The 12,456-nt window shown below is 37.6% G+C and overlaps 1 protein-coding gene across 1 annotated transcript in view; it reads left to right on the forward strand.

Moving 5' to 3' along the window:
• The window catches only part of TNNI3K (TNNI3 interacting kinase), a 296,569-nt gene that overhangs the window by 210,170 nt on the left and 73,943 nt on the right, over window positions 1-12,456 (forward strand). The window contains exon 22 of the mRNA XM_070405387.1: window positions 10,274-10,383. Coding sequence (XP_070261488.1) covers window positions 10,274-10,383 — 110 coding nt within the window. The remainder of the gene's footprint in view (window positions 1-10,273; window positions 10,384-12,456) is intronic.

The raw sequence follows: 12,456 nt of genomic DNA on the forward strand, positions 1-12,456 counted from the left end.
ATAGAGATATAATTAAAATTTTTAAATAACAACCTAGTACCCTGCAAAGTTTCTAAATTAGCAACTCAAGTAGTGTTTTATACATTCTTTATGAATTTCCACATAGATGATTAAGTCACCTATGAATAAAGAAAATTTTATTTATTTCTTCCATGTGTCTTTTATATCTTTTTCTTGCCTCTCACACAAGGCAAGGACCCTCAGTGTAACATTGAATAAAGTGGTGAGATATATAACTCAAATCTATCTACTTCTTGAAGTTCTATCCGTCATCACCCTGGTTTAAACTGCCATCTTGGTGACTTAAATTACTGCAACAGCTATTGACTGTTCCCCTTTTATTCTTGTACCCCCTTCCTCTTTAGTCCCTATGCCTACACTGGAATGATAGTTTAAAAACAGACTTGATTATGTCACTGTTTTTTAAAGTTATCCTATGACTTCCCATGTTCTTAGGATTAAATCTCAAAATTCTTAATATGCCCTGCAAGACCCTAACCTTGCTTGTATCATTTAACTTCCCCAGCTCCAGTGACTCTTGCCTTCTCTTGGTGCCTTCAATATATTGCCCTTTTGCAGTTTCTTTAATAATTCAGTTAATGATGACACCACAAAGATTGCTTTGAGGATTAAATGAGACGATGCTCGTGACTGAACTTCGTCAATTGAAAACTCTGCAAATGTAAGATGAAAGATAAGGGCAAAGGCTAATACAGGGTTCGGGCTTCCTAGGATTCTATACTCGAGTGGAACTCATTCTCCAAGAAGCCCATACAGACACTGCAAGTCACCTTGGCTCTTCTCTTTCCTGATTTATTTCCTTCCCTCCTCCCTCCCTCTCTCTTTTCCTTTCTTCACCCCCCCCCCCGACTTTGCTTATTTTCAGTCTCACTTTCTAAATATTTCAAATCTATACACTTACCACCCTCTTTACTGCTACTTTCTATTTCACATGCAGAATAGTGCGCAGTATCATACGTGGTACCTTGTCTCCAGTTTTGCTCAGCATTTTTTTTCCCCACCAACTGCCATTCTATAACTAGATTTAGCTTTCTAAAAACTCAAATTTGATCATCTGGCTTCCCTTACTTAAAATCTCTAATGTTTTTTCTTTGCTTTTAAGATAAAAACAAAATTTCTAAAAACAATCCACATAATTATGCCCCTGCTTTTCTCCCCATCTCCCTGCTGCCACTTGCAGCCTCTCATCTATGATCCAGCCACATTTCTATTTCATTTCCCCAAAATGCCCCATTTCCTCTCACGTCCATGTCATTTGTCAGAGATACTCTGCCCCTCTTTTCATCATACTAACTCCAATTTACTTTAGGTCTTCAATATTATTTCTTCCAAAAACATCTTCCTTAATTCTTCAGTATTGACTTAAGCTCAGTCTCCTCCCTGCCCTAAGTCATCATTTACCATAGTATTTACATTTCACTCATATGGTTTTGTTGTTTTCTCTATTCTTTATTATACTTTGCAAATTAAAAAATGAATATTTCAAAGAGATGGAGATTCCCTCTCTCGTATACCCACAGAAACATTTATTGTTTTTGGAGGAGAATATTACATAATAAAACAGTTAAAAGTCTTGCCTAAGAATAACTGGATTCCAATACCCCAGATATTAGAATTTATAGTACGTTATTAGAAAGAGAGTGCGCCTATGATAGATGCTGCATTTTTAAAAGTGGGACAGTGGCCATGCATCAAGAAACGAGACTGTTAATATCATTGCAGTGGTTAGGCAATCTAGCATATGTTTAGCAATAAATCATGTGAAGCATCACATTCAGTATAAGCTGCATATTAGCCATTTACCATGAGGAACAAATCCATGACTACAATGTGGGACAGCATTATCAATTACAGTAATAGCAACATTACACATGGCTCATCCTCCTGGATATGGCAGAATCCTATCTCCTGGGAGAAATATAAAAGTAGGGCACAATATTAGCATTGACTCTTCTGCAAGTAATGGGTATGCATTCAGAAAAACTTGTATTCAGGGTCTCTTTTACATAGTATATTTTTAACTTAACCTTATAATTCCATGTTTTGAAAGAATTATGCCCACAGGACCAGCAGAAGCAGGCAAGTGTTCTACACAGCGCAGTGTGATGAACAGGAAATCACGTGTTCTGACCCAATGGGGCAGGGGCTCACAGCTCCAGCCAAATAGCACCATGAAGGAACATAGGGTGCCTGCTCACTGCTACCATATCAACTAATTTCTATGTATTTGTTAAAAAAATTAAAGATGTTAGAATGTTGGTCATTAACTCAATTCTTAAGGAATTTTGCAGGCTAACAGTGTATGGGCTACAGAACATTTGCATAATGTGTAAGAGCATGAATCTTGTGACCTCACGTAAGCTACTTACACAAGCTGTAGTTCAGTACTTCGGTTTCTTTCTTTTTAAAGTGGTGATAATAATGGGACCTACCTCAAAGGGTTTGGATGGTGGCTGGCATTAGTAAACACTCAATAAATAAGTATTAGCTGTCTTTAGGTGATCATTAAGTGCTCCTCTGGCTAAGAATGGTGCTAGAATAAAAGGAAAACAAAAAGGAATAGGGCATTGCCAGGCCCTCATAGTACAGAGAAGGCCTAACTATACTGAAGCATGGTGAGCTTATGATGCTCCCAGGAGGGTCTCCTGCCCAGACTGATGGTGGCAAAAGGATATCAGGGAAGGATTCTTAGAGCAGCTGATACCTGAACTCCATCTTTAAAAGATAAGTACGAATTCAATAGGTAAATAGTGGGGAGATAGAGAAGATGCCCCAGCAGACAACAGCATGGGTGAGGTGCAGAGGTAGGAGAGAGCCACAAATACAGTCAAACCTCAGTTCTCCAATGTCTCCCATCTTGAACAATTCAGTTCTGGACTAAGTTGTTCACAGGAAAAATGTCCTGGTTGTGGAACAAAATTTAGGTTTTCTTTCTGACAACCCCTTCATGCTGATACATCAGCTTGACAAAAAGCATCCCTCAGGCAACAAAGGACAGAATGTGAGTCCATTTACCACTAACCCTCCGGTGTTTAACATCACAGGAAATTGTGCTGTGAATATTTTTGTGGGTTTGTTTGTTCGTTTTTGTTTTGTTTGTTTGTTTTGCTTTAGTTGCTGGTAAAATGGATGACTAGCACAATTTTAAAACATAAAGAGCCAGCAAGAGTGCTGATGTTGCTAAGGTTGTGAAAGAAACAATGATCACAGGCACTTGAAGAGTTAAAAAAAAACTTGTTGATTTGGATAAAGGAAAAGCTATTTGCCGGTGACAACATTCCTGAGACAGTGATATGTGAACAAGCCAGGTGCTGCACACTGACCTCCTGAAAGACACCCCTGAACCCAGCACTGAAAGTGATTCCTTTAATGCTAGTAGGGGGTGGCTCATAAATTTAAGAAAAGAAGTATTTGTTTATAGATTAAACAGTAGAGTAAACATGTACTGTATATAAGAAAGGTTAAAACATGAATCATTAGGGGGTCTAGAACATTCATTCCATTTACGGTATTTCTAATGGGAAAAAAATGATTCATTTTTTAAGTAAATCGCTTCTTGAATGGCCTTCCAGAATGAATTAAGTTTGAGAAAAATGGTCCCACTGTAATACAACAGGGATGAATCAGAGACTAAAAGGGGATCAGGAGCAAGACATGCTGTAAATGTAAAACTAGAGCCAGATGGCGGAAGGGCCTTGTGTGTCAACAATGAAAGACACTGTAGGATTTTAAGTAGGGTAATAGTACCATTATATTATTATTTTTAAAATGCTACAAAGCAAAAGCTGGATTGAGAGATTCAAAGCATAGGCAAGGAAATCAAGTAATAAAGAAGAGGATGTATAAAACCTTAGCTAGAGTAGTTGCTTCGGAAGAGAAAGGAGAGGTTGGCTTCCGAAGATTTTAATAAGACTTGCTGATAGATTGAAGTGGGAGCACATTGGGGGAGGGGAGATGGAAGAAGTCGAAGATGACTTACAGACTTCTGGCTTAGCCAGCAGGAGCATGACGCATATAGGAAGAGAGCAAATTTGTGAGAGAAATGATTAGATTAGAAGGAGAAGGAGCCAACGTCTGAAGCCAAGCAGAGAGGAAAGAACCAGGCAAAATAAAAAAGGAGCTGGTATGACCTGGCAAACAAGAACTGTCTTGGATACTCGTCAGAGAAAGAAACCAACACCTGCCTCTCCAATTTGATTTCTCCCCTGGGCCTGTCACCCCTGATATGTCATGAAAAACTAAAGAAGAAATCTGGGATGAATTAATCCATCAATATAAATTGTATCAAATCCATTTTCTTCTAACCAGGTAACCAATTTTGCAGATCACTTTCAGATTAGAGTTTGGGGCCAAAGAAGAGAGCCTCTCGTTTTCCTTTTGTTTTCCTGTGTGGTGCCAGCTGGTTCATGAGGAGACTCAACTCTGTGCCCTGGGATTCCTTAATGCCAGGCTCTAAGTCTGCAGTGTGACAGCAAATTAAGAACATCTGCCATTTTTTTCTAGCCAGATTTGGGTGAGACTTCATATTGAGATGTTAACTCAGAGTTGAAAACTGCAGTCCGGGAACCAAATATGGCTTGCAGACATTTTTATGTTTCACATATGGCTTTAAAAAATACGAATTGAAGTACATTTAGAGACGCAGTTATGTCATAGGTCTCATTTATAGCCATTTGCTACCCATGCTTAAATATTTGATGGTTATGTTCTTCTCCATATATGATTAGGATCCTAAAACATCCTACATATAATAACCTCAAAAGGCATAAACGCACGGATGATGTGGACTGTGTGTTGTCAAGTTATAGGAAAATAGGAGTGAGCTAAAGTTCTGAAATCTTATGTTTGCTGCGCTAACCCTTATCAGTTTTTCACTGAGCAGAGCGGAGCCAGCCAATAACTACACAGATCAAATCGGTCCAATGGATGGTGATATTTCTATGAATATAGCTGATATTAACATCCCAATACTTCATTACACTGACAAAGATTGCAATGAGAACAGACAATGGTGCAAATTAATCTATTCTTCTGACAGTCTGTAATGAGAATGGGATGTGGTTTAAAAAATTAAGCCATTCTTAGTACAATCTCAAGATTGCAATCTCATGGTCTCTCTCAGATGCTCTACGCTCTGGTGATACATCATTGAAAAGTGTCAGTTCAACAAAGAATATCTTCGCTCTCGCTGAGACGGTAGAATGCCTGTGCTTTGTTTCACCACACCCTGCCCATTAAAAACAATGAAGTTGAATCAATTGTGTCTTTTAGAACACACGTACACACAATCCAAATCGGAAAAAACAACAACATTCTGGCAATTTTCTCTTAGTCAAAACTTGGAAACAAAACGTGGTACTTTATTGCTCTCCTTTTTAAAATGTGCATGCCTAGATTTCCTCTTATAAAACATAGGAGAATAAGAGATTGATTACTTTAGGGATTCAAAATCTAGTACCAATTTATCCATAAGCAATGCAGAGCTAATTAAGTTCATCATGAAGAGCTGCATAGTCATCCTCTCCACAATGGCCGTGGTTTATAGCCTTGTAATTTACAGTAACTCAATGCAATGTTTAACTGGGTGTTCATGCCCAAAGAAAACCCCCCAAAGAACTAAGATTTCTGGTCTAGACAGGACAGAAAACATACAACAGTTCTCTAGGCTCAGGATAAAAGGAATCAGAAAGACCCTTGGAGATGTAGGTAATAATTATAGCAACAACAGCAGCTAACCCTATGTGGGACCGACAATGTGTCAGATGCTTTATGTACTCTGTCTCTTCTAATTCCAAGGGTATCCTGTGGTTTGGATCCTATTTGGGTGAGATATATGCTCAGTGTCACATGCTAGTAAGAGGTATAGCCAAAATTTAAGTGTATGGCTCCCTGTCCCCAAAGCCTATGGTTGTCACCATTACACTATGTCCTAACTGCTCTCTAGAGATTAAGACTCACAGAAGCAAATTAGCTTAATTAGGATCTTCCAGAGAGTTCAAAGTAAAGCCAGACTGGAAATTAAGCCTCCACATTTTCTTGTTAAGGGCATTTCTTAACAGTCATACTGCTTCAGTTTGTGGAAGCCCCTCCTCCCCAAAGGCTTTGAACAAAAGATAGTATTATGTACTAAATACGCTGCCAGATCTCAACAACTGACCTAATTATATTGTAAATTGATATTAAACTAAACATTATATTCATTCTGCAATGTTTCTTGGTGAATAGGAATTATTCTCAGTCCTAAAAACATAATAATGAGCAAGATATTAATTGGCATTAATCCTTCATCTTCACTTGTTTGTACAAATACTGTTTCCTGACTTCTATTTACCATGATTTATGTTATTTTCAGTGAACCCTTATTTTGAACTATCGCATTTATTGATTCATTCAGTGCATATCTATTGAATGCCTTGTAATTGCCTGTCACTGTGCTGAGCACAGGAGATACCATGGTGAAAACACACAGTCACTGACCTCAAGAAACATGTGATGTATTTGCAGAGGCAAACAAGTGAAGAGGTAATGCAGTGTAAAGCATTATGCTGTGGCAGGGCACAGGAAGGATACCCATAGTTTAGAGATCATCTAAACTATGACCTAAGTGACAGTAGATGTAATGCAAGAAAAGAGGGAAGGGAAGAGGACTCCAGGAAAAAGAAATCACATTTCACAAGAAAACTATGAAAAACAGCGGAAAAATCCAGTAACTCATTTCTTCATTAATTAAGCATCTATTTACCATATTTTATAGAAAAGTGTAACACTTTATTTTTTTCTTAGCCTACTATCATTCACATAGAATGTTCAATACATTTTGTCACATGAATAAATGAATGAAGGTTATCACATGTTGTGCTTAATGCCTGGTCTCTTCTTCACTGGCGTCTTTTGAGAGACAACACTGGCAATCTCCATTCATAGCTTTGCTTTTCTTGATAATGTTTTGATTTAAAAAAAATGAAGCACTGGAATCCACAGATCGACAGCAGTGCTGTGTAAACCCTTGAGGCTGACTCACAACATTGTGTTTAATTCAACCTCTTTGGGGATAATGGGAGTGAGAGACAATGATGCTCTAGAATTGTGTTGTCTGATATGGACGTCATCAGACACACATGGCTATTTCAATTTATATTAATCAAAATTAAATTAAATTAAAATGTCAGCTTCTCAGTTACACTAGCCATATTTTTATGTGCCTAATGGCCACATGCTATTGTGAACGGCACAGAGTAACATTTTCATCATTGCAAAACGTTCTATTCAACAGCCCTACTCTAGAAGCTAGATTGTAAGCTTTACTAAACTATTGATAATTATTTCAGGGTAGTGCTGATGAAAGAATAGGTGCTCAATACAAAGTTATTGATATTTTTAATGTAGCCTTATTCCCTTTTAATAGCAAAGTTTTCTTTGTGAAAGTAGAAACCAAGATTTACATAAATCATTTAACATATTTCATGTAGCAATCAAGGTAAAATATGATTAATGGGCTTACAGTAACTTTTCTGAATCTGGAATACCAGAAAATTTCCCAGCTGTTAGTGTAGCATGGCTACTTAGGCAAGATTGACAGAGCAATCTCAAAGGTGACAAATTTCAATCCCATGACCCCTCATGTAGCATTGCCCGCTTTATGGCGGAGGGACTAATGAGTAGCACCACTGCCAAGAGTGCATAAAGCAAAAGGGAGAAGGAGATGCCAAGGCCTTGCAGAATCTACTTTGAATAATGAAGAATTAAATATCATTCATCTTAAACTGATTTTCCAGACGCAGTGCCAAGAAGCAAACAAGTAACTTTATGTGCTTGATATCAGAGTCTAAAAGAGTTTCAGAGGAGACCTTTGGCACCTGCATCTGAGTTTAACACACTTTATGAATAGTCCCTCCCCACCCATTAGGATGTGTATAATTAGTTTAAATATGTGCACAACACTGGTTTATGTGCTTATAGCTGCTCCAGCTCAACAATATCCAAATGGTCATCAGTTTGTTTGCTTATTTCTTTACCACATTCTAAAAATAATGAAAAATAGTCAAGAGTAGCTGATGGAAGGAGCCTAACATGCTTGGTTTTTTTGTAACACAAAAGACACATTTTATGTCATGTTAAGTTTGCTGCATATGATCTGATTGGCCTTCCCCCCCATCCCCCTCAGTGTTAGCAGCCATAACTCTATCTGATAGTGCTAGAAATCGTGGGCAAATGTGACAGTGCTACTATTCTACAAAGGAATTGGAGAGAAAAGAGGAAATGAAATTTTTGACTGCCCTCTATCTGAAACCATTGTATGATTAGAACAGCTGTTGAAATGAAATATTAAAATGGTAGGCAGGTAAAGGGCATGAACTGAGACTTTAAAGACAAATAATAAATGTTTGGAAAAATATTAAGCCTTATATTTATCAAAGGACAAAATTTAAACAACTGCAAATGAGCTGATATATTTACCTCTCATATTAGCAGAGTCTATCATAAAGTGAGAAAACCTAATTCTGGTGCAGGTATAATAAAAACCTTCTTACACACTTCGTATTGAATTTATAATATAGCACAATTATTCAGGAAAACAGTTGAACAGGATGTATTAAACATCTTTAATTATTCTCTTAGATATATTAATTTCACCTCTCAAAATATCATAAGTAATCCGTGAAATCAAGAAAGTCATATTGAAAAGACATTCTTTGAAGTGTTTGCAGCCAAATTTAAGCACCTTAAAATTGAGGAATGATTAAGCAAATCACACTAAGTGTAGAGTCATTAAAAATATGTTAACATGGAATTTTAATAACATTGTAAATGCCTATATTTAATTTAAGGGGGGAAGTATTACATAATTGTATATTAGACATGAACTCAATTATATAAATATTATATAAGAAGTATTCAAAATATTTTAGCACTTGTTTCCTCTGAATAAAATTTTATCCTTTATAATTCTCTTAATTTTCTAAAATTCTACAAAGAATAAGTATAAACTTTACATTTGGCAAAATTAGATACTAATTCTGACTGACCCATAAATACTAAGTTACACTGCATATAATTTCACTAGATCAGATCTATAAACAGAATTTAATTGGAGAAAACTGAGATGGAGAAGTAGTGGGTGAGGTCAGACCTCAAGGCACTAAGATATAGACAGATGCTTATGACATCACAATCTAGAAGACAGGAAGCAGCAATGCCCTGGATCTTTAGCCTCCCACAGGCTCAGAGCAGTCTTTCTAGGGAATAAAAAGAGCTTCGTGTGTTGTTCACAAAGTATTTTCAATGTGAAGTGGCTGAAGAGAGCATGGAATCTAGAACTATGGGCTGCAGCAACTACTAGTGATATTTAATTTTTTTCTAAATTGAAAACTTGTTATATACACACACCCCACACATAACAGTAACACACACCATACCTTGCGCAGTTTTTAGAGGGATTGGAAGAGCTTATGTCTGTAAATACCATGATGCCTGATACAAAATGGATTTAATAAAAGTAGCTATCAGCTTGGTTTCCAAGGGAGTAGAGAAATCACTGGTTGCAGAACAGAAAAATAATCAGCAATCAGTAATCGGCAGCAAAGTCCCAAGAATCATAACACAGTAATGGGGAGTTCGTGATGAGCAATATTCAGAAATCCAAACAGGCAGGCAGCACCAGGGAGTTCAATCAATGAGTGGTCTTAGCTAAAAAGATGAATCTGAAGTCTCTCATATTTTTAATATTTGTAAATATTAAAAATTAAAATCCTAACATTCTTGTAACCAGGGATTTGAGCTTAAAAAATAACCTATATTGCCCAAGTTATTCAAAGTGCAAAGTTCAGTGGCACCCCATGTCTTGCTATGTACAGAGTAAGCTCGTTAGTCTGAGATTTATGGCTTTGAACAGTCTGGTCCAATCTGCCTTCCAGTCGTTATTTCCTATGACACCATGTACATTGCCCTATCCTTCAGACACACACACTCAATCACTTGCTATCTGCATGTTCCTTTGTATGCTCCTTTGCTCCTGTTCATATTCCTTCTGCTCACTATTTGTTGATTGAAAAACCAAATGAATGAATTTATAAAGATACACTTTCAGTATCAAATCATCCAATGTTTTGTTACCCTTTAAAAATAATCATAGAATTCTTTTTGATTCTCTCCTGACGATGTACAGATTGATCCCTGATTATTGTTGCCTGTTCATATGTTTCTTGAAATGAACATGTGAGCTTCAAAACTGATGTGATGCTTTGGTTTGCAGCGGCAGCAGCGGCAGACATGGCTTACCACCACATCAGACCTCCCATTGGCTATTCGATTCCCAAGCCCATCTCATCTCTGCTGATGCGAGGGTGGAATGCATGTCCTGAAGTGAGTCATTTCTATTTCCTCCTAGAAAATGTGTTATGGTCAAAATTCTGTCACAAATAGTGTAACACCAAAGTCTTCTTTCGGGGTGTATTTTAAGGCTGTCGAGGCAGGAAGACTGATCTGCCTTCTGCTCTTTCATCACTAATTGCCTCAAGAAGTCTGAGTATCTCATATTTCTTTGCTGCTGCTCTCTGATTTTGAAATGTTTCTCACAGTTGATTAGTAAAAGAAAAACCAGGGGATGACAGATGATTCACACTCTCATCTTAGCTGCAATTTTATTATCTATGCTTCAGCCACATTTAGTCATTTTCTGAAAAAAAAACAACCCACAAGTTTAGCCCGAGACACGGGCCTTGGGGCAGAGGCCCCGGGACAAGAGGGCCCTACAGCACTGGGTCCAGAAGGAGGCAGCAGACTGGCCCTAGTCCTTCTCTAACTGAGTGGCTGTGATAAAGTGGTTAAGAGCATAGATTTAGAGTCCAAATGAAGGGATTGATATTATGGAAGGAATAAGTAAAATACGATATGTAACCATTTTAAAATATGATCATTGATCTAAGAGAGTAGAAGGAAATAGTCACATAGTCCCAGAATGAAATTGCAGACCATCTGTCTGCAGGAAAGGATTCTTCTTTGTACCAGGCAGACTGATGTCTACTTTGTCCTCAGAGACTGACAAAGGAGGAGATTCCATAACTTCTCTCCTGAGAGCACAGTTTAGTACAGTGTCTAAGAGTCCCTCTGACAGTCGGTTTTGTTGTTGATTGAATTCCTTGTGTCTAGACGTCAGTCCACATTGATTCTTCTGAGTGGAGAGAATTAGTTCACATTCTTCACACTGGAGCTCCTTACACAGAAAGGCCTAACAGCCCTTATTCATCCAGCTCCAACCACCCTAGTTATTGCTGTCTTTTTCTTATAGGTCTTTGTTTCTGATCCTTCCCAGGCACTTTATCTCTCTTTGACAAAGAAAGGAGCAGAAAAAGGAAGGGAGGCTATTGTTATCCCAGGAAGCATCTCACCACAGGGGAAATAGAAGGAGCCCCAGTCCAGACGTTAGGAAGGAGAAGGCAACTTTCCTATTCATTTTCAAAAGGCAAAACCCAGACCAAGTCCATACTCAATCCCATAAGTGCACAGAGAACTCTTATGAAGAAAAATGAAGACTATTGTGGGACATGAATTGAGTATCTCAGAAGAAATAACTTCTACTCCTGACCACTTAATCTGACAGATTACATATTTATTTGTGTAGAATCTTTTCTCACTACCAGAATGTTAGCTTCATAAAATCAGGGACTTGTTTTTGTGTGTTACTTTTGTTTTGTTTGCTGTTATAATCTCAGCACCCAGAACCATACCTAGTAGATGCTCAAAAACATTTGTTGAGTAAATGAATGAATATCACTATCGCTTATCAGTGCCTCCAATCATCTCATCTGGACTTTGATGTCCAGAAAAACATGTCTTAAAAATTACATGACTTAAGATAGTTTGGAATAAGCTTTCCTTGTCTCTCCATATGAACTTTAGATATATTTTCTAGAAATAAATATGCCAGATACCTACTCCAGAATTTCCTTCTGTATGTGGGATATGAGCTCTTCCAAGGTATAACACAAAATAACAGTCCAGGGAATCCCTTTTGCTTTTATGAACTGACTTTTTATGATTATAGGTAAGGGACATATGGAAGTTTTAATTTGGGGATAAAAGCTAGTCATTGGAAGCTTCTAAAAGTATTTTGGGGGTAGAATGGATGTCTAAGTAACAGATTGGGAAATGATAAAGAGAACCAGAATAGGGCCAAAAGAGGGAATATATATTATACGCACTAACACACATATACGCTACGAAGCCAAAAATCAAGTACTTAGTGGAAATGTTTTATTGCTAAGCAGTGAAGACTTTCAAACATAGGTCTGGGCTCTGGGGATGAGGTTCACGGAAGAGAATAGGGAGAAAGCAGAGTATGAAATCAAAGTCACCAATTGGCAACATCTGGGCTTGTCACTCGGGTGGACTCTGGGTTGGTTATGGTATCCTCTTCAGCATTATGAAACTGATCTT

The sequence above is a fragment of the Myotis yumanensis genome, unplaced genomic scaffold (genome assembly GCF_028538775.1).
Source record: "Myotis yumanensis isolate MYYU_CA2020_CCGP unplaced genomic scaffold, mMyoYum1.0.hap1 SCAF_2, whole genome shotgun sequence".
In the NCBI taxonomy this organism is placed as follows: domain Eukaryota; kingdom Metazoa; phylum Chordata; class Mammalia; order Chiroptera; family Vespertilionidae; genus Myotis; species Myotis yumanensis.